The 27,253-nt window shown below is 45.4% G+C and overlaps 1 protein-coding gene across 1 annotated transcript in view; it reads left to right on the top strand.

The window, feature by feature from the left end:
- The first annotated feature begins 1,455 nt into the window (after nucleotides 1-1,455).
- The window catches only part of evi5l (ecotropic viral integration site 5 like), a 66,239-nt gene continuing 40,441 nt past the window's right edge, over nucleotides 1,456-27,253 (top strand). The window contains exons 1-12 of the mRNA XM_056280304.1: nucleotides 1,456-1,607; nucleotides 4,003-4,192; nucleotides 9,229-9,453; nucleotides 11,732-11,806; nucleotides 12,454-12,579; nucleotides 13,046-13,189; nucleotides 19,644-19,733; nucleotides 21,395-21,492; nucleotides 22,389-22,449; nucleotides 22,630-22,683; nucleotides 24,438-24,470; nucleotides 25,781-25,921. Of these exons, the coding sequence (XP_056136279.1) occupies nucleotides 1,471-1,607; nucleotides 4,003-4,192; nucleotides 9,229-9,453; nucleotides 11,732-11,806; nucleotides 12,454-12,579; nucleotides 13,046-13,189; nucleotides 19,644-19,733; nucleotides 21,395-21,492; nucleotides 22,389-22,449; nucleotides 22,630-22,683; nucleotides 24,438-24,470; nucleotides 25,781-25,921 (1,374 nt within the window). The 5' untranslated portion in view covers nucleotides 1,456-1,470. The remainder of the gene's footprint in view (nucleotides 1,608-4,002; nucleotides 4,193-9,228; nucleotides 9,454-11,731; nucleotides 11,807-12,453; nucleotides 12,580-13,045; nucleotides 13,190-19,643; nucleotides 19,734-21,394; nucleotides 21,493-22,388; nucleotides 22,450-22,629; nucleotides 22,684-24,437; nucleotides 24,471-25,780; nucleotides 25,922-27,253) is intronic.

The raw sequence follows: 27,253 nt of genomic DNA, 5'->3' as shown, positions 1-27,253 counted from the left end.
AGTTTGCGTGCAGTACACTCTGGTGTCATATAGTTGCTGTCGGAAAGACCCTGCGAGCTGCAGAACACTGATTTCTCTATTGATATATTTTGCAGCGAGCATTTTCTCGCTTCAGTCGGCTACATTACCCATCAGTGCTGATTGCACCACGCACAAAGCCATCAGCAAAATGTCCCCTTTTAAGGCTTTGTTTGGGTGACTGCCATGCTTAAACCAGGCTGACACGGGAGAGACCATGTCTTGAATACCTTTTCTATTTATGTGATAAAGTCATTATGTGACATCGCTCAAGTCCTGCACAGTCTTCCTGTCTCAGAAACTGTAGCCTTGCCTCTCTCTGTCTTTGTACAGCCACCATCCAGGCCCCTTCCTGTAGACCCCATCCTGACCCAGTTAGGACAGCTCTGCAGGCGGCATTCCCAAATTCGGAGCACTTTTAAGTCAAAACTGATACAATTAGTAGGCGTCCGGGTGGCATAGCTGTCTAGTCCATTGCATTGCCTACCAATACGGGGATCGGCGATTTGAATCCCCGTGTTACCTCCGGCTTGGTCGGGCGTCCCTACAGACACATTTGGCCGTGTTTGCGGGAGGGAAGATGGATGTGGGTATGTATCCTGGTTGCTGCACAAGCGCCTCCTCTGGTCAGTCGGGGTGCCTGTTCAGGGTGGAGGGGGAATAGCGTGATCCTCCCACGCGCTACGTCCCCCTGGCGAAACTCCTCACTGTCAGGTGAAAAGAAGTGGCTGGCGACTCCACATGTATCGGAGGAGACGTGGTAGTCTGCAGCCCTCCCCGGATCAGCAGAGGGGTGGAGCAGCGACAGGGATGGCTCGGAGAGTGGGGTGCTTCGCCAGATGCAATTGGGGAGGGGAAAAAAGGGGGGGGGGGCAAAAAAAAGTTTTTATTAACTTTCCCCATTTTCTGCTGTTCATTTCTGTGCCCACTCGCTGGGACAAGCAGCCAGATCTCTGACCAAGGGGGTCACTGACCAAGACAATGTCCATTAATCCATATCACTACTAGTGTGTAGCTTATAACACCTTATGTCAATAAATCCAAAATATCCCTTTAAGTGATAAGTATACTCTGAAGACTGCCTCTTTGCCAAAATAATAACAGATTTATACCAGCTTTGTGTAGACTTTCTCATTTTCCTGTCATCTAATTGCGATCGCTCAATTTCAGTTTAACTTGCAGGTGTGAGGAACTCTGATCCACTTGGCTCCCGGCCGGCCAGGCAGACAGGCAGGCATCAGACAGCCTCGCTGAGGAGGGAGACAAACGGTGAGGTTGGTAGACTCGTCGGCGATCTCCCACCAAACCCACTCCACGTCAGCCATCTCCAGCCCATCCACCACAACAATGTCTACACCAAGTGGCAGCCCAGAGAGAGAGGGCTCTAGTGGGGCTCCCAACCAGCTGGACTGTCCCTCCTCACCTCCTGGCTTGGATCCGGACCACCCTTCCATGGGAAGCCCGGTGCTCAGCCCGGATTCATCGTCCCATGATGCCGTACTGTCAGCGCCTGCAGCTTCTCCAGCAGACTCGGAGAGCCTCAGTCCCGACGAACTGGAGCTGCTGGCCAAGCTGGAGGAGCAGAACAGGTGAGCGACGCCACCTATCGTGTGATTTCAGTAGATGTTATGAAGTGTAATAGCAGCCATTTTGTGAGTAATTAATCACAACTATTGCGAGTAGTACAAGACCTAGTAAGAGTTGCACCATTGGTAGGTGTTTAGGTGGCGTGGCGTTCTATTCCGTTGCCTACCAACACGGGGATCGCCGGTTCGATAGCCCCGTGTTACCTCCACCTTGGTCGGGCATCTCTACAGACGCAATTGGCTGTGTCTGCGGGTGGGAAGCTGGATGTGGGTATGTCGTGTCCTGGTCACTGCACTAGTGCCTCCTCTGGTTGGTCAGGGCGCCTTTTCGGGGGGGGGGGAACTGGGGGGAATAGCGTGATCCTCCCATGCCCCCCACCCCCCTGGTAAAACTCCTCACTGTCAGGTGACAAGAAGTGGCTAGCAACTCCACATGCATTGGAGGAGGCATGTGGTAGTCTGCAGCCCTCCCTGGATCGGCAGAGGGGGTGGAGCAGTGACCGGGACGGCTCGGAAGAGTGGGGTAGTTGGCTAAATACATTTGGGGAGGGAAAAAAGGGGGGGGGGATCCACAAAAAAAAAAGAGGCTTGCACCATTGCATTACCCCCGCTAGTGTCAAGTAAATCAGGGAGGCTTACAGGGTGACATTGTCCGACATTAAAGAAAAAATAATGCATAGTCAACAAAGTTGGATATGGTTAACTTAAAGAAGCACAGACATGCTTGCACATCTGCCAACCTCTACACATTCTGGTTGAGAGGTTAAAGCATTCAGTAGGCCACCCTTACCCGAGGGATTGTGGGTGTAGATCGGTGTAGTGTTCGGGGGACTCGTCATTCTCCAGCGACCCCTCTGGCCCATTCGGGGACCTGCAGCCAAGCAACCGAAAACATTTTCCCTGCGCCTCCTCCGCGGCCTTAAGGTGATACAATCCATGCGAGGCCTCAGCGTGTAAAACAGTGAGAGCAGCCGACACGAGTTTGAAGGAAGGTGGTGTTACGACTGTCTCCTTCCTGTGGAAACGTGAGCCAGGGGAGTTATTCGACACGAGTTCCGGCCATATGCCGTTGGGTTAATCGGGTGGGATAAGGGGAAAAACTAGAAATAAATTTATAAAAAATAAATGCTTAAGTGATTTTAGGCCTCCATAAAACGTTTTAGTTTGTTTTGGGCTTCCAACTGATTTTTTTTTTAAACCCAATGCAAGTCTACTAACATGTCGAACAGTCATGAATCCCAATGACTGGCGATTTTGTTTTTTGATTTCAGTATTCAATAAATAAGTGTTTCTTCACAATGTACTGTGTGATGTCTTTTTTTCAGCGTGTACTTTCGGCACGCACGCAAACACAAAAAAAAATTTTTATGCGAGCACCCAAAAAGGACTACTCATTTTTATTCTTTAGGGTTGGCAAGTCTGTGCTTGATTTGAATAACTTTAAAATTCAACTCCTAACGCAATTTTGTGAGTGTATTCTTTGTGACAGCTGTTATACAGGTCAGCCTAAAATGCATAATGTAATAAGTGTGCCCAGCTGACCCGAATCTACCAGTCACCCGCAGGACACCAAGAACAGATCACCAGTGGCAGTGTTTTCATTAAAGCAACAAAGTTATATTTAATTGCATATTTTCAAGATGTGTGTGCTGTAAAATCAAATGTCCCTCGGGGCATGCCTAGAGATGCCACTGCCTGGGCCCAAAGTTGTCATGCTTAATTATGATAATGACTCATATTAACATAGTCATCCGGCAAAGGGTAGGTTGAATAAAGCGCCATAACCCGGTAAAACTGAGTTTGTATTGTATGCCGCAATGCTGTTTTGTTTTTTGCTGTGCATCATAATACCGTTTGATAAAATAAACCAGGTTCATACAACGAAGTGAGTTTACATGGCATGTAAAGGTTATAAAAAATGGGACTTGTATACTAAGTACTGTAAAATCCTAGAAAAAAAAACACTAAGAAATACTGTATATGTGGTAATATTATAGGAATAAACCAAGAGATGAAACCGACTCATTCAAAGGATACGATGCAAAAAAAAAAAAAAAACCTATGAAGAAGAAATAATGGGCACAATAAGCAGGCAAAACTCAGCGGACACAATGCAAATGACGTATACACACCGCTTCACATACCTCCTCATTCAAGTCATAAACCTCTAAAGTGATGTGGTCTAGACTTAAGCTGGCTCAGTTACAAAGGAGAAGACGCACACGGCTGCACTATCAGCCAGGCATTGTGTTTACAGTACATTTATTCAGTAGTGTTTAGCCGTAGAGCAACAGCTGCTACCACCGCTGCATATGGAAGTGAAAATACTACGATGCGGATAAAAAACAACTGTTATATTCTCATTTCCTCTTCTTCTAAAACAATCCTCTCCCACTAGGTTGCTGGAGGCAGACTCCAAATCTATGCGGTCGATGAGTGGCTCGCGGCGCAACAGTGGCTCCTCACTGGTGTCCAGCTCCTCGGCCTCCTCCAACCTGTCTCACCTGGAGGAGGACACCTGGATCCTGTGGGGACGCATCGTCAATGAGTGGGAGGAGTGGAGACGCAAGAAGGATAAACTGCTGAAGGTCAGGGTGGCACATGGGGGGGTTGAGGCGAGGTTTGGTGGGGTTAAGGCCCACACAGACTGATTCCCCATGTGTACTGTGTACAAAAACAATGTGACACAAGATAAAAAGGTATTGAGTGTGTAATGTGTGTCACAGTTTTTGATGGGAAAGAGGTAAGAGGTTGAGACATATACATTTACACCAAGGTTGTCTCTTGTCTCCAATTCTGTTTGTGGTATTCATGGACAGGCTCTCAAGGCGCAGCCAAGGTGAGGAGTGTGTCCATTTTGGGAACCTCAGAATTGCATCTATGCTCTTCGCAGATGATGTGGTTTTGTTGGCCTCATCAGAACGTGACCTCCGGCGCGCACTGGGGCGGTTTGCAGCTGAGTGTGAAATGGCCGGGATGAGAGTCGGCACCTCCAAGTCTGAGGCCATGGTTTTCTACCGGAAAATGGTGGATTGCTCCCTCCGGGTTGGGGATGAGTTGTTGCCTCAAGTGAAGGAGTTCAAGTATCTCAGGGTCTTGTTCACGAGTGAGGGTAGGATGGAGCTGGAGATTGACAGGCGGATTGGTGCAGCATCAGCATTAATACGGACATTGTATCAGACCGTTGTGGTGAAGAGGGAGCTGAGCCGGAAGGCAAAGCTCTCAATTTACCAGTCAATCTTCGTTCCAACCCTCACCTATGGTCATGAGCTTTGGGTAGTGACCGAAAGGGTGAGATCACGGATACAAGCAGCTGAAATGAGTTTCCTCCATGGGGTGTTTCGACTCAGCCTTAGAGATAGGGTGAGGAGCTCGGACATCCGGAGGGAGCTCGGAGTAGAGCCACTGCTCCTTCACGTCAAAAGGAGCCAGTTGAGGTGGTTTGGGCATCTGATTAGGATGCCTCTTGGGCGCCTTCCTTTGGAGGTTTTCCGGGCACGTCCAACTGGGAGGAGACCCCGGGGTAGACCCAGAATGCGGTGGAGGGGACTACATGTCTAATCTGGCCTGGGAACACCTTGGGATCCCCCAGGAGGAGCTGGAGGGCGTTGCTGGGGAGAGGGACCTCTGGAGTGCCCTACTTAGCTTGCTGCCACCGCCACTTGACCCCGGCGGAGCGGCTGATGATGAGATGAGATGACATACATTCGAATGTTCTCAATAGAGCGTCAAGAGGTGGGAAATAGGGAAATTGTTGATTCATCCTCCTTTGTCAGGCTGTGTAAATTGAAGACTACTGTCATGTTGTTCATTTGGTTGAATGACAAGGCTATGATCTATGTTAGCCAATGACAAGCTGCCTGTGGCCTATGACTACCAAAAGACATTCAATGTGGTCTTGCAGAAAAAACAATCCAGTTCCATTAATCCTGGCAAGTTCTTGCCTTGATGAACTCCATGTCATTCTGTCAGCTGTCCTTAACTCTGTCACAATTAATCACCCAAGGCAGCCGACCAGCGTTCATGATAAACTATTTCTTCCACAACTTGAAGAATTTGTCTACATCTGCCCTAAGACAGCCAAAGTTGCACAGTGTGTGGGGAAAGGTAGGTGGGGCTCGGGTCTTGACGGGACAGGATGAAGGGGTAAGGATGAGGTGGGGGTACATCACAGATGAGAGGCAGGCTTATCTTCTTGCAAGGCAAGGTCATGTTCCTGTTGTAGATGTGTGTGTGCAGTGAAGCAAAAATTCCATTAAAATCCTTGAACGGGACAAGAATACGTCATAAATCTGGGCAAGTCAGTTTTTTGTTGTTTTTTTTTGGGTGGAATGTGTATTTGATATGAGTGGAGAGGTGATGAAAGCCTGGCAAACTTGTGGAAACATCTGCTGAGTGACTAGGATGAGCAAGGCAGGGATCAGGCGAAATTCTGACGGAAGTACTGAAATGAGGACGAGGTTAGATGTCGTGTCAGATGTTGGATCAGGGTTAATGGGTGAGGTAAAGGCTGAAACAAGATGCATGAAACAGTGGAGTGGAAGGGGTGAGGGAGGAATGGAGAGAAACGTTTGTTTGAGATGTCAGTAAAGAAATGGGGAAAAGGATCGACAAGGTATAGCAGAAATCAGGGTTTCCTCCGGAAAAGTTGTTAGGCTCAGTGGCAAGTGTCTTTCTTGACGGGGGCCCGGCGTGGGCCAGCGACAGACTGATGGCAGTATTAAGATAGGGCCCTATAGTTGCTGTGATAACACAATCACTGACTGAATCCCGGACTGAGAATTTAAAAAAAGCTATAACCCAGATTCCGTAGGGCCCTACGTCACATCAGTGCTAAAAGTTGACTGGAGATTTGAAAATACGACAAAGCAATGTGTTGTAAGTAATTTATTCAACACGCGTTTAAAAAAAATCAACAACTAGTATAGAAGAGTCTTACAAAGAATTTGAGGTGGTACAGTCTTGGAATGCTGTGTTTTCAACAACAATAGAGAAAAATTAAAATAAATAAGGACGGCACGGTGGCACAGTGGTTACCGCGGTCGCCTCACAGCAAGAAGAGCCTGGGTTCGAGCCCTGGGGTAGTCCAACCTTGGGGGTCATCCCAGGTCGTCCTCTGTGTGGAGTTTGCATGTTCTCCCCGTGTCTGCATGGGTTTCCTCCCACAGTCCAAAGACATGTAGGTCAGGTGAATCAGCCATACTAAATTGTCCCTAGGATGTGTGTGTGTCGGCCCTGTGATGGCCTGGCGGCCTGTCCAGGGTGTCTCCCCGCCTGCCGCCCAATGACTGCTGGGATAGGCTCCAGCATCCTACGACCCTGAGAGCAGGATAAGCGGTTTGGATAATGGATGGATGGATTTATAAAATAAATAATATGCACTCTACAAAAAACTTGAAAAAGTCCCGATTGGCTATTAATTCTTCAGGTTGGCCATCTCTCAGAGAAGTATCAGTCTACAGACTGCAAGACGGAGGCAGAACGTGTAGGGGCCTGACTTGTAGCAGGACTTGCAGTAACTTGAGAGGGGACCATGAAAAGAAAAACAAATGCTGTCGGCTGAGAACCTCATAATTACATTTTGACCTTTGTTTTTCATGGTCATCTATTAGCTGAGTAACAATGATGACTCAAGGATTTCGTTTGCACTGAAAGCTCTCCATGTGATTACATAAACGCGTCATTTTCCATCTGGCATCTTTTAGCAAGGTTGGTGTAAGGTCAATATAAGTTTCTGAAATTGACCTTTTAGTCAATCGATTTTTCAGCTGAGGGCGGCAAAAAAACAAAACAAAACAAAAACGAGCGAGCGGACAGTGGAGGGAAAATAGATGTATGAGGTGATGGAGAGGAGGCTCGGGAGAGTAGGAAGACAAAGAGAGAAAACACAGGGGAGGGGAAGATGGATGACAGGAGAGCCTGAAAAGCAGGCCTTGGGAAACAGGGCAAACAAAGTAAATGACACCGTCAAGCTTGAAAGGTGAGGGGGAAAAACGACTTTGTGAATATAAAACCACAGTTGAAGAATAGATGTGGTAAAAAAGACATGGTTTTGACCATGCTACTGTTGAACAGGTAATCAGTATTGTCATTAGATATGTTACATGACATTACAGTCATTTAGCCGATGCTTTTATCCAAAGCGACGTACAATAAGTGCATTTAACGTAGGAAATCAGGAGAACTACTAGTCATCAGAGGTCATAAGTGCATCTTCTCTCTAAACAAGCATCTAAGAGCAAAACCAGTGCTAAAGTGAAAGTGCAAGAAAGAGATTTTGTTTTTAAATGAGTGAATACAATAAGTGCTAAGAACAAGTAACAGGGTAGTAGTTCTTGAAGAGGTGAGTTTTCAACCTGCGCTGAAAGATGGGCAGCGACTCTGCTGTCCTGACATCAGTGGGGAGTTCATTCCACCACTGTGGAGCCAGGACAGAAAAGAGCCGTGACCGGGCCGATCGGCAGCAGGGGCCTCTGAGCGACGGGGCAACCAGGCGTCCCGCAGCAGAGTGAAGTGGTCGGACGGGGGTGTAGGGCTTGACCATGGCCTGGAGTTAGGTAGGAGGTGTTCCTTTCACTGCCCTGTAGGCTAGTACCAGAGTCTTAAACTGGATGCGAGCAGCTACTGGGAGCCAATGTAGGGACATGAGAAGGGGAGTTGTGTGGGAGAACTTAGGGTGGTTGAACACCAGACGAGCTGCAGCTTTCTGAACAAGCTCCAGAGGTCTGATGGCTGACGCCGGGGCGCCAGCAAGGAGGGAGTTGCCGTAGTCCAGCCGGGAGATGACCAGAGCCTGGATGAGCACCTGTGCCGCCTCGTCAGTGAGGAATGGGCGAATCCTCCTGATGTTATGGAGGAGAAATCTGCAGAAGCGAGCAACTGATGCAATGTTTGCAGCAAACAACAGTTGATTGTCCAGGATCACACCCAGATTCCTCACAGTCCGAGTTGGCGTCACCACGGTGTTGTCAATGGCGATGGCCAGGTCTCGGTAACCTTTCCCCGGGAGGAACATCAGCTCTGTCTTGTCCAGATTGAGCTTCAGGTGGTGTGTCGCCATCCACTCTGAGATGCCAGTCAAGCACACAGCAATGCGTGTCTCTTACTTGTGTGTCAGAGGGAGGGAAGGAGAAGATCAGCTAGGTGTCATCGGCATAACAGTGGTAATATGTAACATGTGTGATGAGTTGTAAATAGTGTAAAGTGTTTTACAACATGATTACCTCTTCACTTGACATTTCTGTGGAATTTCTGCATTTCGTAGCTTGCAAAATTGTGAGCTCTAATTAGCATTAGTTGTGTCACTTCCTTGCCACTGTCACTCAGGAACAGTTGTCAATGGAGTTGCGATGCCTGCCTGGTGCCAATAGTGGTCACTAGAGAAAGAAATTACAGGTTGTACCTTTAAATCCTGTCTCTTCATGTACCTCCAGTAGTTTCCAAGAGTTGGTTAGTGGAGCATCCAGGAGTGTATCCAGAAACTATATAATCCATAGACAAGTTTCTTTCTATCACCCACTCTCACTCTGGCTTTCTCTTTCGTCCTTTCTGTTTCTTTGTCTCACTCTCTCATTCGACTTCCATCTCTCGCTCTAACTTGGTCTCTGTAACTCTTGTCCTCCAGGAGTTAATTCGGAAGGGTATTCCCCACCACTTCCGGGCCATCGTGTGGCAGCTGCTAGGAAATGCCACAGACATGCCAGTGAAGAACCAGTACTCTGAGTTGCTGAAGATGTCCTCTCCCTGTGAAAAGCTCATCCGCAGGGACATAGCCCGTACCTACCCTGAGCATGAGTTCTTCAAAGGTCAAGACAGCCTTGGACAGGAAGTACTATTCAATGTCATGAAGGTGAGATGGCAGTGTTTCACTTGACCTCGCAGCCTGAACCTAGCAGTGTTGTAGTTGAGTCACTAAACCTCGAGTCCGAGTCGAGTCTCGAGTCCCCAGTGATCGAGTCCGAGTCCCTAAAGAGGAGTCTGAGTCATCAAGGTTGAGTCTGAGTCGAGTTCAAAGATGGGCTTCAGTGCTCCACTCTGGCTCCGTAAAAAGCTGACATACAAATCATTATTGTAACTAAAAATTAATCTAACTATCAATATCGTATGGCAAATTATTAGGGCCTATTACAAAAAACTAACAAAAACAAAAAAACAAGTCCGAGTCCTCATCTCCAACTTCCGAGTCCAAATGCAGTCAATGCTCGACTCCAAGTCCGAGTCATCAGTGCTCAAGTCCAAGTCATGAGTCCTGAAAATCAGGACTCGAGTCCGAGTCCTGGACTACAAGTACTTGAGTTGGACTCAAGTCCGAGTCCTGGACTCAAGTACTACAACACTAGAATCTTGAGTTTCAGCCTTTGATATCTATGGTATCACGGTGGCGCAGTGGTTAGTGCGGTCGCCTCACAGCAAGAAGGTTCTGGGTTCGAGCCCCGGGGTAGTCCAACCTTAGGGGTCGTCCCGGGTCGTCCTCTGTGTGGAGTTTGCATGTTCTCCCTGTGTCTGCGTGGGTTTCCTCCAGGGGGGGCTCCGGTTTCCTCCCACAGTCCAAAGACATGTAGGTCAGGTGAATCGGCCCTACTAAAAAAAATGTCCCTAGGTATGAATGCATGTGGGTGTGTATGTCGGCACTGTGTGATAGTCTGGCGGCCTGTTCAGGGTGTCTCCCCGCCTGCCGCCCAGTGACTGCTGGGATAGGCTCCAGCAAATGGGATGGAAATAGGAACTAAGTGAACTGCGTACCGTTATCAGGGGAAGGGCTCATGCAAGTACTGACTCTAGGTTCCTGGCGTAGATGTTTGTCTGTATCAAAGTCAGTATCAAGTTTTTATGTGTAACAATTCCACACCTGACAGTCATGTTGGACAACATGATTCAAGCTCGTAGTAGTGGTCTTGATTCTGACAGACATTGTAAGCATGTTTGGAATACTACCCATGCTTACTTCCTGCTTACACCGGCGAGGGTTCGTACCCCTGATAAAATCTATAAGCTACGTTGTCCTTCTTAATAACCCTGTGACTGTGGACATTAAAGCAGCTCTCAGGTGTGCTACGCCAAGGTAAATTGCGCCCCCCCCCCTAAAAAAAAAAATTTGTTAGCACCAGCCGCCACTTATGTTGACTACATCTCTACAAATCACTGACTGAGAGTGTTCTCACATTTAACATCGTCTCATGGTACGGAAACCTGTCGGTGAACAAACCGACAGGGTGTCAACCAGGCCAGCGAGACCATTGGACGCAAACAAATCCAACTCCAGGACTTATTTTCTCGATTTACAACCAAAGAGGCAATCCAAATCTACAATGGACACCCCCCCCCCCAGCTGTCCTCTCCATCCAGCATTTCGGTTTCTGCCATCAGGCCGCAGACTGAAAGTCCCAGTGGCTGCAAGAAATCCTTTATTCCATCAGCTGTGACCATCCTCAATAAGGGCCTGTTTAAATAGGCCCCTTGGAGCTCGCCTGCCCCCCTCCTCCACCCACACACACACGCTCTCGTTTAACCCATTTCTCCCAAGCCGCCCTTCCCCCTCTTCCTTTTATCGTCTTGATGCGTGCTCAGTAAGCCAGGTAGGGAGATCACAGAAAGCTGAATCAGTTCATCCGGAACATTTCTCCTAATAAACGTTGTGTCCAGATGAACAGATTCAGCTTTCTGTGCCCTCCTTTTTTTATCCTTTTATCCTAAGACCCCTCCTTTTTTAAGCTGCTGTGCAACCAAGACCATCACCTGTTTTAATGTACATTTATTTATTTGCCATCACCTGTTTTAATGTACATTTGCTGTTTGTTGTTCGGTACAGCTGTGTATTGTGTAGTGTTTTGATGGTTATGACGGCTTTACGTGCCAGCGGAAGAACAAGCCATCATCAAAATATCTGCCACTAGTCGCTTTCACATTTCAGTTGACCTTATGTGTACCTGTTGTGTAGTGCTGTGTATTGTTGTATGATGTGCATTTTCCTACATGCCAACACCACATATAAATTTGCATTTTGTGTGTGTGTGTGTGTGTGTGTGTGTGTGTGGTGCGGGGAGTATAAGAACATATCGTAGATATTGTGGGTTTACAGATAGGTTTGTTGTAGGTTTGCTAACCTGCGTGGTGTGTGTGTATTACAGGCATACTCGCTGGTGGATCGGGAGGTGGGCTACTGCCAAGGCAGTGCGTTCATTGTTGGCCTACTGCTCATGCAGGTAATCGACGAGTGCAAAAAATACCCATATGAGGGGGCGTCTGGGTAGCGTGGCGGTCTATTCCGTTGCCTAGCAACACAGGGATCGCCGGTTCGAATCCCTCCGGCTTGGTTGGGCATCCCTACAGACAATGATTGGCCGTGTCTGCGGGTGAGAAGCTGGGTGTGGGTATGTGTCCTTGTCGCTGCACTAGCGCCTCCTCTGGTCGGTCGGGGGGCCTGTTTGGGGGGGGGGGTAATAGCGTGATCCTCCCACGCGCGACGTCCCCACCTGGCGAAATTCCTCTCAGGTGAAAAGAAGTGGCTGGTGGTGCCACGTTTCGGAGGATACGTGGTAGTCTGCGGCCCTCCCCGGATCGGCAGACGGCTCGGAAGTGTGGGGTAATTGGCCGGGTACAATTGGGGGGGGTGGGGGGGGGATACATACAGGCTTTAAAACAGCAGGAAAAAAATCTGTTGCGAGATTACTAAAAAGTATTGCAACCGGCAATTTTTGTATTTTTTTGGTCATTCTTTTGTATACAGTAAAGTAACTGAAGCTTAAAGTTGAAGAAATAACGTCACTTATGTAAAAAGTGTAAATTCAGACCCAATCAAATCTGTCCCCTTCGCCGCCGTGCCCTCCTCTTTCTCGCCTCTCCTTTCTAGATGCCCGAGGAGGAGGCGTTCTGTGTGTTTGTGCGTTTGATGCAGGAGTATCGTCTGAGGGAGCTGTTCAAACCCAGCATGGCCGAGCTGGGCCTCTGTATTTACCAGTTTGAGTACCTGCTCCAGGTAAAGATGCAGTCTGACGCAAGCAGGAAATGACACGTGTGTGTGCATGTGTATGTGTGTGTGTGTGAGAGAGAGAGAGAGCAAGCAGAAAACTTGCAGTGTAAATGTCAGCCCACAACGGGGCAGCAAATGCACTCAGATTTATTTTGTTCTTGTTGTGTACAGGTCCATGTGCTCTTGAACATATCTGAGTGTTTTTGATATTCATAGCTTTTGGTGAACGCTTTTCGTTGAGCTCTCTCAGTCGGCACAAATCTCTCTCTCTCTCTTTCTCTCTCTCGTTTCTATTCAGTTTTGTTTATTGCCATGACAAAAGGATACATTTGTGTTGCAAAAGCATTAACACAAATGATAACAATAATGATAATTAACCAACAATAAGTAATAACACTAACAATCTCTCTCTTTCTCTCGCTCTACTCTCTGTGTCCCTTTCTCTCTCTCTTTTTTCTCCATCACTCGTCAGGAACAACTTCCGGAGCTAAACGTTCATTTCCGCTCCCAAAGTTTCCACACCTCCATGTACGCCTCATCCTGGTTCCTCACCCTCTTCCTTACCTTCCTCCCTCTGCCTGTTGCTACGCGCATCTTTGACATCTTCATGTATGAGGTACAGTGTGTTTCTGTCTCTCTCTCTCTCTCTCTCTCTCTCTCTCTCTCTCTCTCTCTCTCTCTATATATATATATATATATATATATATATATACTGTGTGTGTGTGTGGGTGTATATAAGCTTTCTGCTTCCGGTGTGGGAAGATGGTGACGCGAATTCACATTTGCGGCGGCCTCACCCAGTTCCGTCCATGCAGTGTCTTTGTCCACGTCTGCATCTAAGTTTTGTCTTCGTTTGATGGCTGGGAGAGCTGGCGCTGGATCGGCTGGGAGAGTGGGGCGGGCTAAGCTAACTGCTAGCCCATGGAGACCGGCGATTCCGATAACACCGAGGGCAGTCTGGCAGCGGCCTCCCCTGGCGTTGACGGTGGTGTTTTTGATGTCGTCATGAGGAGTGCAGGGAGGTGTGTCAAGGGTGTCTGGCTGGGAGAGCTGGCGCTGGATCGGCTGGGAGAGCTTGATCTGCTTCATCCAGTGGGCCTGGGGACCATGGCCCCTGCCTGGAGCTGCGCCTGAGGAGGAAATGCCGAGGGTGTTCTGACAGGATTCAGAAGCGGGGCAAGCTAAGCTAACTGGTAGCCCATGCAGACCGGCAGTTCCGACAGTCATCCTGGCTGGCGTTCATTCCCTTGGACAGTGATTTTTTTTTGTTGTTTAGTTTGGATGGATATATGTGTTTGGGTGTGTGTGTCCTTATAGTTTTTAGATGTGTTTTTGTCTTTGTGTTGCACTGCTGTGGGCTGGGGGAAACAGCATTTCGTTTCATTTCATATACGCAAGTGCATGAAGAGAAATGACAAAGTGTTCCTGATCCCTGGAAGTTGGACATTTGGAGGGAGCTCGGAGTAGAGCCACTGCTCCTTTGCATCGAAAGTAGCCAGTTGAGGTGGTTCGGGCATCTGATCAGGATGCTTCCTGGGTGCCTTCCTTTGGAAGTTTACCGGGCACGGCCAACTGGGAGCAGACCCCGGGGTAGACCCAGAACTCGCTGGAGGGACTACATGTCTAATCTGGCCTGGGAACACCTTGGGATCCCCCAGCAGGAGCTGGAGGGTGTTGCTGGGGAGAGGGACGTCTGGAGTGCCCTACTTAGCTTGCTGCCACCGTCACCCGACCCCGGAGAAGCGGCTAAAGATGAATGAATGAATGAGTGAATGAATCCTGTCAAGTGCGAGACATACGAAACAGGCCTGTACTGCTATGCATTAAAATCTTTTTTCCTGTATCTGTGTTCATATTCCGCTCCTCATTAGTCGAGCAGTCAACACCATTGACAGTTTCGGAAAAAAACACTATATATATACACTACCGTTCAAAAGTTTGGGATCACCCAAACAATTTTGTGTTTTCCATGAAAAGTCACACTTATTCACCACCATATGTTGTGAAATGAATAGAAAATAGAGTCAAGACATTGACAAGGTTAGAAATAATGATTTGTATTTGAAATAAGATTTTTTTTACATCAAACTTTGCTTTCGTCAAAGAATCCTCCATTTGCAGCAATTACAGCATTGCAGACCTTTGGCATTCTAGCTGTTAATTTGTTGAGGTAATCTGGAGAAATTGCACCCCACGCTTCCAGAAGCAGCTCCCACAAGTTGGATTGGTTGGATGGGCACTTCTTGCGTACCATACGGTCAAGCTGCTCCCACAACAGCTCAATGGGGTTCAGATCTGGTGACTGCACTGGCCACTCCATTACCGATAGAATACCAGCTGCCTGCTTCTGCTCTAAATAGTTCTTGCACAATTTGGAGGTGTGTTTAGGGTCATTGTCCTGTTGTAGGATGAAATTGGCTCCAATCAAGCGCTGTCCACTGGGTATGGCATGGCGTTGCAAAATGGAGTGATAGCCTTCCTTATTCAGAATCCCTTTTACCCTGTACAAATCTCCCACCTTACCAGCACCAACGCAACCCCAGACCATCACATTACCTCCACCATGCTTAACAGATGGCGTCAGGCATTCTTCCAGCATCTTTTCATTTGTTCTGTGTCTCACAAACGTTCTTCTTTGTGATCCAAACACCTCAAACTTGGATTCATCCGTCCACAACACTTTTTTCCAGTCTTCCTCTGTCCAATGTCTGTGTTCTTTTGCCCATCTTAATCTTTTTCTTTTATTGGTCAGTCTCAGATATGGCTTTTTCTTTGCCACTCTGCCCTGAAGCCCAGAATCCCGCAGCCGCCTCTTCACTGTAGATGTTGACACTGGTGATTTGTGGGTACTATTTAATAAAGATGCCAGTTGGGGACCTGTGAGGCGTCTGTTTCTCAAACTAGAGACTCTAATGTACTTATCTTCTTGCTCAGTTGTGCAACGCGGCCTCCCACTTCTTTTTCTACTCTGGTTAGAGCCTGTTTGTGCTGTCCTCTGAAGGGAGTAGTACACACCGGTGTAGGAAATCTTCAATTTCTTAGCAATTTCTCGCATGGAATAGCCTTCATTTCTAAGAACAAGAATAGACTGTCGAGTTTCAGATGAAAGTTCTCTTTTTCTGGCCATTTTGAGCGTTTAATTGACCCCACAAATGTGATGCTCCAGAAACTCAATCTGCTCAAAGGAAGGTCAGTTTTGTAGCTTCTGTACCGAGCTAAACTGTTTTCAGATATGTGAACATGATTGCACAAGGGTTTTCTAATCATCAATTAGCCTTCTGAGCCAATGAGCAAACACATTGTACCATTAGAACACTGGAGTGATAGTTGCTTGAAATGGGCCTCTATACACCTATGTAGATATTGCACCAAAAACCAGACATTTGCAGCTAGAATAGTCATTTACCACATTAGCAATGTATAGAGTGTATTTCTTTAAAGTTAAGACTAGTTTAAAGTTATCTTCATTGAACAGTACAGTGCTTTTCCTTCAAAAATATGGACATTTCAATGTGATCCCAAACTTTTGAACGGTAGTGTATATATATATATATATATCACTGGGTTATTGGGGTTTTATATATATATATATATATATATATATATATATATATATATATATATATATACAGTGCTGCTTGAAAGTTTGTGAACCCTCCAGACATGGTCACTGTTTTTGTAAAAAACATTAAAATAAGCTTACCACACATACATCCAAATCCCAATTTGTAAAGCACACCTTCCAAATAATGGACACACACACAAAAAGAGATATATTTTCATTATTTAATTCAACAAAGGTGGTTTATTTCACAAAAACTGAAAATTTAACATGTGCAAAAGTATGTGAACCCTTGTATTAGTAGCTTGTGGCTCCTCCTTTTGCAGCCATTACTTCAACCAAACGTCTTCTGTAACCACTAACCAGTCTCTCACATCTGCTTATGGGGCTTTTTGCCCACTCCTCCTTGCAGAACAGTTGAGAGAGGTTGGAGGGACATCTGGTATGTACCAACTTCTTCTGGTCTCGCCACAACATTTCAATTGGATTAAGATCCGGACTTTGACTGGGCCAATCCAGAGTACGAATCCTCTTTCTCTGAAGCCATTCCTTTGTAGTTTTGCTGGAATGCTTTGGGTAATTGTCTTGTTGCATAATCCATTTTCGTCCCAGCTTCAACTCCCTGACTGATGGCAGGAGATTCTGGTCAAGAATTTGTTGATATGCCGGAGAATTCATGGTTCCTTGGATAATATGGAGTCGTCCAGGTCCAGAAGCAGAAAAGCAGCCCCACACCTTCACATTTCCACCACCATGCTTCACTGTTGGGAGGAGGTTCATTTCTTCATATGCGGTGTTGGCTTTTCTCTAAACATGTTGGTTTTGATTGTGACCAAATAATTCTATTTTGGACTCGTCTGTCCAGAGAATGGACTTCCAGAAGGTCTCTGGTTTGTCCAAGTGCTCTCTGGCAAAGTTGAAACGGGCAGCTTTGTTCTTTTTTGAGAGCAGAGGCTTCCTTCTAGCAACCCTCCCATGAATGTCATGGCGATTCAATTTTCGTCTGATTGTAGACGCATGCACATTTGTCCCAGATGCTACCAGAGAGGTCTGCAACTCTCTAGAGGTGATGTGTGGGTTGGCCTTTACCTGATGTATTATTTTTCTGGTGCTTCTGGGTGATAGTTTTGATGGGCGTCCACTTCTAGGCAGAGTTGCTGTCATGTTGAAGGCCCTCCATTTGTAAATTAATTGTCTTACAGTGGATGGATGGAGCTGGAATCTTTTGGAGATGGTCTTATAGCCCTCCCCAGACTGATGGGCTATCACTACCCTCTTCTTCATGTCCTTGGATATCTCCTTTGCTCTCGGCATTGTTGATTTGTATGGGACCACAGTGGTTTTGTTGGTTTCCTCTCTCTTTTAATTCGTGCAGGCCAAACCCTTTCCCAAGGATGTCTCATTTCATTGGTCTGCTTAAATGATTAATTAAGCACCCAAATGTGTTTCACCCGAGTCTGTTACCTGCTTGACTTAACCAATGCAGCTGGGGGTTCACTTACTTTTGCACATACACTAATTCCATGTTTCATGTAGTTTTTGGGCTACTTAAACAAGTCCCACTAAACAAGTACCTGCAACTGATAAACATATATCTGACATTTCATACATAAAAACTGGTGATGATAGAATAAGAAAGTCATGGTAAAACAATAGAAAAATCTAAACTGCTCAAGGGGTTCACATACTTTCAAGCAGCACTGTATGTGTGTGTGTGTGTGTGTGTGTGTGTGTATGTATATGTATATATATAAAACCCAGTGAGTCACGTAAATTCTTTATGAGACAGTGCAAGCCTGTTTCATGCCATAAGCAATCATCAGCTGTCAGTAAACATACCATTTCCTGCCTCGTTATGCACATCACGTGCACAACGTCCAATGGGGAAGGGAGAGGTGCGACCTTCCAAAACATGTGATTGCTAACGGTCCAATGGGGGGGTATTTGTCTATTGGTATGATTTATTTATAATTACAAAATAGGTGCTTGTATCTATGTCTGCAGCTGCTGGCCAGCTCATTGCTGTTGTTCAATGTGGACATTTCTGGTTTGCAAATGATAAAATATTTTTCAGTCAGATATAGACTGCACATTTTACTGCTGGTTGAATATGCTTTGTTCTTCGAGAGGATTTTCCAGTCAGGTGAATAATGAATGTTTCTGTCCGCCAATGACCAAATAGAGCGACTTAAAGATGTTACCTTCTTTTACACGTGTGCATTAAACCTTTTTTTGAATGTTCCCTCTGCTAGACCGACGTATGTCTCTATTTTGCCGTTGTCTTCTCTCGTCACCATAGCTTGGTAGATAACTCCCTTCGTCTGGCATTTCCCCTCGAGGGGGCAGGAGTCACTCACACGGCAGCTGCAGTTGAGGGAGTCCGGTTCTGATGAAGGTGTTATTGATTTGTTAATGATTAGTGTGTTGTGGGATGATATTATTTGTTGAGCGTAAGACATGCAGCTGTAACTAATTTTGATGGTGTTCCTATTGATATCTTCCTCAGTTGATGGTCCGGGGTAAAGCACTTATCCAAAAGTTAAGAAAACTGCTTACCGATGTTTGTGGCCACGGTATCACTGTAGGGCGGGTTGTACCAGGTGATGTTTTGTCTTCTGCTACGGTGGTTGGTTTGCTGGCAGTCAGTGTGTAATGGTGGGTTGTACTTGAGCTTAAAATTGTAGCCGCTCTTTTGCAATGCATCTTGGAATGGGGGTGCAGCTTCATTGAAGATGGACTCACTAGACGATAGTTTTGAGAATCTTCTATGAATGCTTTCTGGGATGTTCTTCATGATGGAGGGTGGGCGGTTGCTTCCTCTGTGGACATGCTGCAGCGTGTTGTTGGGCTTAATGTACGGCTTGTATGTGCCGTTCCTAAGGTCCACTGAGATGTCCAGAAAGTCCATTTGTTTTTTTGTTTGCTTCGGTTGTGATTTTTAGCCCATTGTTAGAGAATATTTTGCGGATTGTTTTCTTAATTTGCTCGACCTCTCTTGGTACAAACTGCTCGCCCATCATCCCTATAGAGTCCAACATCGATGTCCAGGTCCTGTAGTTGAGACAACAAATACATTCCAACTAGTTCACAAGTTTCCGCCCCGTCGAAGCTGCCCATGGTTACGTCAGATTTGCTACTGCCTTTTTTCTGCCATGGGTCTCCATTGTGGTACAAAAGTGATAGACAAATTCCCCCCATCCCATTGGACCGTTAGTGATAACGTGTTTTTTAATTTTTCAACATCACACCTCTCCCTTCCCCATTGGACGTTGTGCATGTGATGTGCATGACGGGGCAGGAAATGGTATGTCCTTTCCCGGGTAGCTTTATTGACAGCTGATGATTGCTTATGGCATGTGACAGGCTTATACTGCCTCACAAAGAATTTACTTGACTCACTGGATTATTTTGCTCCTTATTTGTTGAGCACTTTCCCTACCCCTACTGTTGAGTGTTTCTTTTAACAAAGTTTTATCTATATATATATATATAAAATCTTTATCTTTAGGGTCTGGAGATCATCTTTCGTGTTGGCATGGCCATCCTGCAGTACAACCAAACCGACCTCATTCAGCTGGACATGGAGGGGATGTCACAGGTAAGTAACCACACCTGTTTGCAGTACAACCCATTTCCCCTGCAAAAGCCACAGATTTCACCATCGGACAGATGTCCCATGTTCCCCTGTGCTTACATGCTTTGTAATAATACAGCTTTGTAATAATACAGCAGCCTGTTTCTGCATGGTGCCTTGTCTGATTTTATATATATATGTATATCTCCTTTTTTTTGTGCAAATAAAGAATTTCATTCTAGATTTTTGCTTTTGTAAAATCTCAGCCATGAAAAGGTATGATGTCTCGCATTTTGTTGTTCGATGTTGTGCGTGCATGCATTTGACATTGAAAGTTTCAACAACAACAAAAAAAATTAAAGCCGCAAGCGGCGTCGGGAGGGGTCCAAGCATTGGCACTGTTGCGCCCCCTATGGAGCAATTTGAATGGTTTTGTCCTCATGATCATATACCTTCACCCAACGTAAATAATTAACGCTATGATACGTAGGGGCCTTTTATACACCTAGCCTGTAATAGACTACCGTTTCAACAGGAAACTAAACCGCTGTTGGTAATGTAATAAAGATTGAAGAATCTTGCTTCAGAAACAGCAGCCTACCCGAGTTTCCAACTAGATATGACAATGTCGGATTACTTGGGTCGCCTGTGTCCTAGACGATTACCGTAATTTTTTAAAATGTCGTAACACTTCCATTGCTTCAGAAACATGTGCCAGAGTTTCCAAAGCTGGACCAGACGGTGTCTGATTTCTTGCGTCCTAGCCGACTGCCGTAAAAAGAAAAAGTATGTCGTTAAACCCAGGTGGTGTCCTGGCGTGTGGTATGTAGAGCTGCAGCGCTTCCACACCAAATAAGTCAAAATAGCGGGCAAACTATATGACTGACATAGGTGGTCCCAATAGTAAAGTTGTTGAGCACATTGAGATGCATGGGTCGATTAAGTTTTGTGTTGATCCGACTTATGCTGTGGGAGTTATGGCCTTTTAAGCATGACCCTTTGTTATAGCGCCACCATCTGGCTGACATGGGTGATTTGTAGTGCCAGAGTAGTGGGGGGCCGTATGAATCCACCTACCAAATTTGCTTGGTCTAGGACTTATGGTTGCTGAGCCTCAGACACTTTTAGCTGAGAAACCGCGCCCAAACTAATACAAGTCAAAATGGCGGGCAAACTATATGGCTGACATATGTGGTCCCAATAACAAAGTTGTAGAGCACATTCAGATGCATCGGTCTGTGCAGTTTTGTGTTGATCTGACTTATGGTGTGGGAATTACGCATGACCCTTTGTTATAGCGCCACCATCTGGCTGACATAGGTGATTTGTGGTGCCTGAGTAGTGGGGGGCCATAGGAATCCACGTACCAAAGTTGGTTGGTCTAGGATTTACGGTTGCTGAGCCTCGCACACTTTTAGCGGAGAAAAATAATAATAATCCTAACAAATACAACAGGGGTCCACCAGCTTCGCTGCTTGGACCCCTAAAAAGTTGACGTTGGTTGGTTGGTTGGTTTTTCATTTGAGCTTTTTTTTTCAATCAACTAAAGGTGCACAGTGCTGCACCGCATCATTAAGAAACGCATCTGCCTGCTTCTGCATAAAACATGAGTGGGGAAATCAGTCTGTCTCTAGCTCTGTAATTATGTGTGTGTGTGTGTGTGTGTCTCCCTCTTTGTCTGGCAGCATTTTCAGAAAGTAATCCCCCACCAGTTTGACAGCTGCCCCGACAAACTGATCCTTAGGGCCTACCAAGTGAAATACAACCCCAAGAGGATGAAGAAGTAAGAACACTAATTATTCGTCCGATAACCGAGATTACCCTGCAGGGGTGGTAGATGGGCTTCGTCTATTCCAGTGGGATTTGCCGCATTTTTAATATCATTGATTTAAAGTTGATCATCACCATTATTTAATCTGTTGTGTTGAAGTCATTTTTAATGTGCCTCTTTTGCAATGAAGAACGTACAGAGTGGTTGGGGGGGAAATAATCACACACACCCCCATAAAACACATGAAATCAATTGAAAAAAAAAAGCTTTACAATTTTATCTACACCTCCACACAAAATACACATTTTTCTTTTTCTTTTTTTTGGAATTTTTCCCCCCTTTTTTCTCCCCAATTGTATCTGGCCAATTACCCCACTCTTGCGAGCCGTCCCAGTCGCTGCGCCACCCCCTCTGCCGATCTGGGGAGGGCTGCAGACTACCACATGCCTCCTCCGATACATGTGGAGTCGCCAGCCGCTTCTTTTCACCTGACAGCGAGGAGTTTCACCAGGGGGACGTAGCGTGTGGGAGGATCACACTATTCCCCCCAGTTCCCCCGAACAGGTGCAGAGGGGTCACTAGTGCAGCGACCAGAACACGTACCCACATCCGGCTTCCCACCCGCAGACACGGCAAATTGTGTCTGTGGGGACGCCCGACAAAGCCGGAGGTAACACGGGGATTCGAACCGGCGATCCCCGTGTTGCTAGGCAGCGGAATAGACCACTATGCTGCCCGGGTGCTCAACTACACATTTCACATGGAAGTGTAGATAAAACGGTAAAGCTTTTATTTTCATCCATGCAAAATATGCATATATTTTTTCCAGACATGTAGCCACATTAACTCTATCTGTCTACTTTTAAAATCCCCAAATGAGATTAATCCCCTGCTGTTTTTCTCATTAGACTTGAGAAAGAGTATACCACAATCAAGAACAAAGAGATGGAAGAGCAAATTGAGATCAAGGTGTGTGTGTGTGTGTGTGTGTCTGTACATGTGTGCGAATTTGCGTGCTTAGTTGCATACGGTTTTGTTTTTGTCTGTCGTGTTTTTACGACTGGTGTAAGATGAGTAAGACCCTTGGCAATGTGGAGAATTCACTCAGACGTATACTTCGTCATGTCTCCAACTCACTCATCTTTTCAGAGGTTGCGCACTGAGAACAGACTCCTAAAGCAGAGGATCGAGACACTTGAAAAGGTAAGCAAGCAAGCGATGGTCTCTGGTTCGCCATAATCCCAATGTTAATACAAGTTACTTCAGTGAAGTTGTTTTTCTAAGATAAAACACCCACAGTAGCACGTTCAGAGTTCTTTACTTAAAGGATAATCAGGTTCCTTAGTTTTTGTCATTGTGTGTATTGGTTATGCTATCATTTTACTCTCCTGCTTAATGCGGAGATTCTGGATACGGGACCACTGTTGGACACAGCTTCACAGTGATGCCTTATGGGGCAACTGAACATGGGCATCGGACACTTTCCATAAGTCCAGTTTTATTTATTTATTTATTTATTTAATTTCCCCCCCTCTCTTTTTCTCCCCGATTTTACTCCCTAATTGTATATCCGGCCAATTACCCCACTCTTCCTAGCCGTCCTGGTTGCTGCTCCACCCCCTCTGTTGATCCAGGGAAGGCTGCAGACTACCACATGTCCCCTCTGATACACGTGGAGTCGCCAGCCGCTTCTTTTCACCTGTCAGTGAGGAGTTTTGCCAGGGGGACGTAGCGCTTGGGAGGATCACGCTATTTCCCCCAGTTCCCCCTTACCCCTGAACAGACACCCCGGTGACCAGAGGATGCACTAGTGCAGTGACCAGGACACATACTCACTTCCGGCTTCCACCCCGCAAATACGGCCAATTGTGTCTGTAGGGACGCCCGACTGAGCTGGAGGTAATACGGGGATTCGAACCGGCGATCCCCGTGTTGGCAGGCAACTGCAGTAAGTCCAATTTTAACCCAAAAATCTGAACCACCACCCTGCGACCCTGAGTAAGGATAAGCGTTTTGGATAATGAATGAATGATCAAATCTAAACCACATATTTTCTAAGTCAAAGCAAAAACGAAAATTAGAAGTCATTACCCGAAATGTCCAGTTTGTTTCAATGGTTGATCGCATTGCTGAGCTGCTTCATGGTTCAACTTGCAGGAATGACCAGCCTGTACTTAGTGTGGCTAGTACTAACCATCGATAAACTACCCGGCCAGCACAATAGAGAGGTCATAGATAATGGCAAGCCATGTACGCAGTCTAACAGAGGCATTAGGTTGTTGTTGTTGTTGAAAGGACAGTTTTTAAGACTCGTGTTCGGCTGCCCCATAAGATCATTCCAAAACTGTGTCCAGTTGATGGTAGCATTCTGACTGGAATTATATGATAACTGATATGCACAATGGCAAAAACTACAACAGTAACACCCAGGAATTTTCCTTTAAGAATTTTCCTTTTTAAGAATGAGTTTAGTGTGAAGGATAATGGCTTATATTGGGTAATGAGTCTGTTGCAGGCTTAGATTTATGCGCACATTCCTGCTAAACTATGTTTTATACTGAGGAGCTTGTCAGTGTTCTTGGGTATGTTTGTGCGCAAATGAATTGGTGTATTTGTATGCCAGAGCTTGTCCTTAGGCTGCTAAAGGCTCTGGTCATGAGAACCTCCATAGATTTAACCTTCTCTCGCTCTCCTTCTCCCTGAAAAATATCTTGTTTGGTTTTTCACTGATATCATTGCCAACTGTTTTTACTTTTTTCACAAACGATTCTGGGTTCCATTCGTGTGGTATTGTTGGTTATTGGTTCATCGACCTTGGATTCCTCTTCCCTTCTTACTGTCTCCTGTCTTTCCTTTCCCTAAACTTTGAATTTCTTCTGGTCTATCCTCCCTGGCATCGCCCCTTTCTTTCACTTTCTTCGTCTGTTTTTCTCATCCTCTCCTTCGTGGTGTTGTAGGAGAGCGCTGCTCTGGCAGACAGACTGATTCAGGTAGAGTATCATCAAACCACTTTCCAAATGACCTCCCTATCCTTCTTCTCCTCCCTACCTTCCATTTTCTCCAGCACTGCTTCTTTCCATTTTCTGAACAGTAACCAGCCAACCAAGCATGAGAGAATGTTTTATTTTATTTGGCTGTTTGCTTGTCCATCCAGTCTGTAGGACTATCCCACAATCCAATCGCTGTACTGTACTCCAGCATGTACAAGTGTTTGTCAATGATGGGAATGCTAACATGAAGCTAATATTCCGTTAAAGGCCCATTCCAGTGACTATAATTCATTCTACCTGGGTTTCCACTGTATGAATAGATTTGTTCTACCAACAATTTTTTTTCCCCACAACACCTTTCATTGACAAGTTGATGGCAAGTTCAATGCTGAAGGAGAAGACAAGTAAATTGTAAATAGTGCATCTAGCATATACTTTGTTGTAGTAACAATACATTATTAATAAAAAAAAAAGATGAGAAACTGATGGGATCCTACAATGGTAACCTAACTGAGATGAGAAAATCGCAAATATATAAACTCAGTTTGGAGGCACATTGACATCCAGGTACACAACAACAAAAATCAGTTATGTCTAAACTAATTGAACTTTCATCAAATTAGCTAGCATTGCTGACCAATGCTAGCTAGCTAAAATTGGTAGCTAGCTAACAAATTGTATACCAATAAATTAGGAAGTGGCAGAGACCTTGAGAGCTCGGAGAGGCTTCAAACAGGGCAGAACTATGAAAATTGTGACAAAACAATGATTTTTATCAAAAATTGTGGGGTGAAACACGTCAGGATTTTCACCCAATATCCTACATCTGTATGGAGATTCTGATTGTGCAACATTTTGAAATTATCTAAATCCCCAACTTTTGATTTCTCGTCACACTTTAATACACTCCAATGCTCCTTAACTACCCAGATAGCTGGAAAATCATGTTTTTCGCTGTATTGGGCCTTTCATATTGTATAATCCCTACATGTGGCATGCAGAAGTTTAGGTGTGTACCAAGGATCAATTCTGGCCTAGCTGCTTGTAAATTTGTTTGTCAGGTTAAAGTATATTTCCTTGGGTTTTATATCAACTGATATATATCATGTTAGTTATCAATATTTATATCTAACATTCACATTATTTCACTTAAACATCACCTTGTAAATGAAATATGTTTGGCCCCAAGAATTTTCATGTATATTCCTTTAAAAGTCAGCCGTACAGCCCCTGTGAAACAGGTAAGTTTATACCTAGCCTTAAACTTCAGAATCAACTTCAAGCCCTCCTGCTGTGTCTCACTGTTTCAGGGTCAGGTGACGCGAGCACAGGAAGCAGAGGAGAACTATGTGATCAAGCGAGAGCTGGCTGTGGTCCGGCAGCAGTGCAACACTGCCAGTGAGAGCCTGGAGAAAGCACAGGATACCATCAGAGACCTGCAGCAACAGAAGGTAAAAGAGGACCAGAGGTCCATCTGTGAGAAAACAGTGTGGTAGTGACAGTAAATTTGTCCCAAAAGTTGGATGAGTACCTGGACATTTATTGACTATTTTTACAGTCATGGAAAACACCTGGAAAATTATGAAACAGATCAGATTTCCTGGGAGTATAATTGAGCTCATGAAACTGTAAAATTAGGTTGTAAAATCATATTTTTCCCTGCTTGAAAGTGTGTATTTGTAGTTGCTGAGATTACACAGCTAAGTATCCATCATCGGCTGCTTTAAATTCAGCTTTTAGGTTATTTAATAGTGGTTGTATGATGTCAAGAAGGTCCTGGGTTCAAGCCCCGGGGTAGTCCAACCTTGGAGGTCGTCCCAGGTCGTCATCTGTGTGGAGTTTGCATGTTCTCCCCATGTCCTTGTGGGTTTCCTCCAGGGGCTCTGGTTTCCTCTCACAGTCCAAAGACATGTAGGTCAGGTGAATAGGCCATACTAAATTGTCCCTAGGTGTGTGTGTGTGTGGGGGGGCCCTGTACGATGGCCTGGCGGCCTGTCCAGGGTGTCTACACGCCTGCCACCCAATGACTGCTGGGATAGGCTCCAGCATCCCCGCGACCCTGAGTAAGCTGTAAGCGGTTTGGATAATGGATGGATGGAGGAATGAATGAGATTACACATCAGTGCTTGAAGTTTGGGCAGTATATTCAGTGAGCAGCTAAAAGTTAAGCAGTCCATTTACAGATATTAGCCCTAATACTGAGCAGTCTTCTGTGTGGATGTGTGACACCGCCGAAATTGTTTCCAAGCTGTTAAAATGAAACTTAATTCTTGTTTTGCTGATAGGCTGCGTTGTAAAAAGAAAGTGTGAATATCAGCACATAATACAGTTGTATAAGAAAATGCAAATAAAAGCACTTACAAATAGCAGTAAAATGTACCATTGTTGAAGCTATGGCAAAATGCTGTTTTATTTACTAACGATAGTGAAATCTGGCTCAGAGACTTGCTGATAGGTTGGATGAATAGTTACTTGATAACCATATTATTGAATATTGAAAGTTGCCGTTCTCTTATTGTCTTCTTCTTAACATCAGATCCTGTTTATTACATAATGCAAGGGAAGAACACTTTTCTTGATTTTAGATTTCACAAATCCTTATCAGAAATCAGAAATACTTCATTCATCCCCGAGGGGAAATTGGGTCCTATTACAGATACTCGTGCTCTAGTAAAGAAAAACTAACAAGATAATAAGAAAAAGAGAAATACATAGAAATAGAAGATAAAATAAGAAATAGAGATAAGAATAAAAATATATAAACATACACTATATGTACAAAA

Source organism: Lampris incognitus, chromosome 5 (genome assembly GCF_029633865.1).
Source record: "Lampris incognitus isolate fLamInc1 chromosome 5, fLamInc1.hap2, whole genome shotgun sequence".
NCBI lineage: Eukaryota > Metazoa > Chordata > Actinopteri > Lampriformes > Lampridae > Lampris > Lampris incognitus.
Note: the sequence above shows the minus strand (reverse complement) of the source record. Positions and strands in the feature narration are given on the sequence as shown.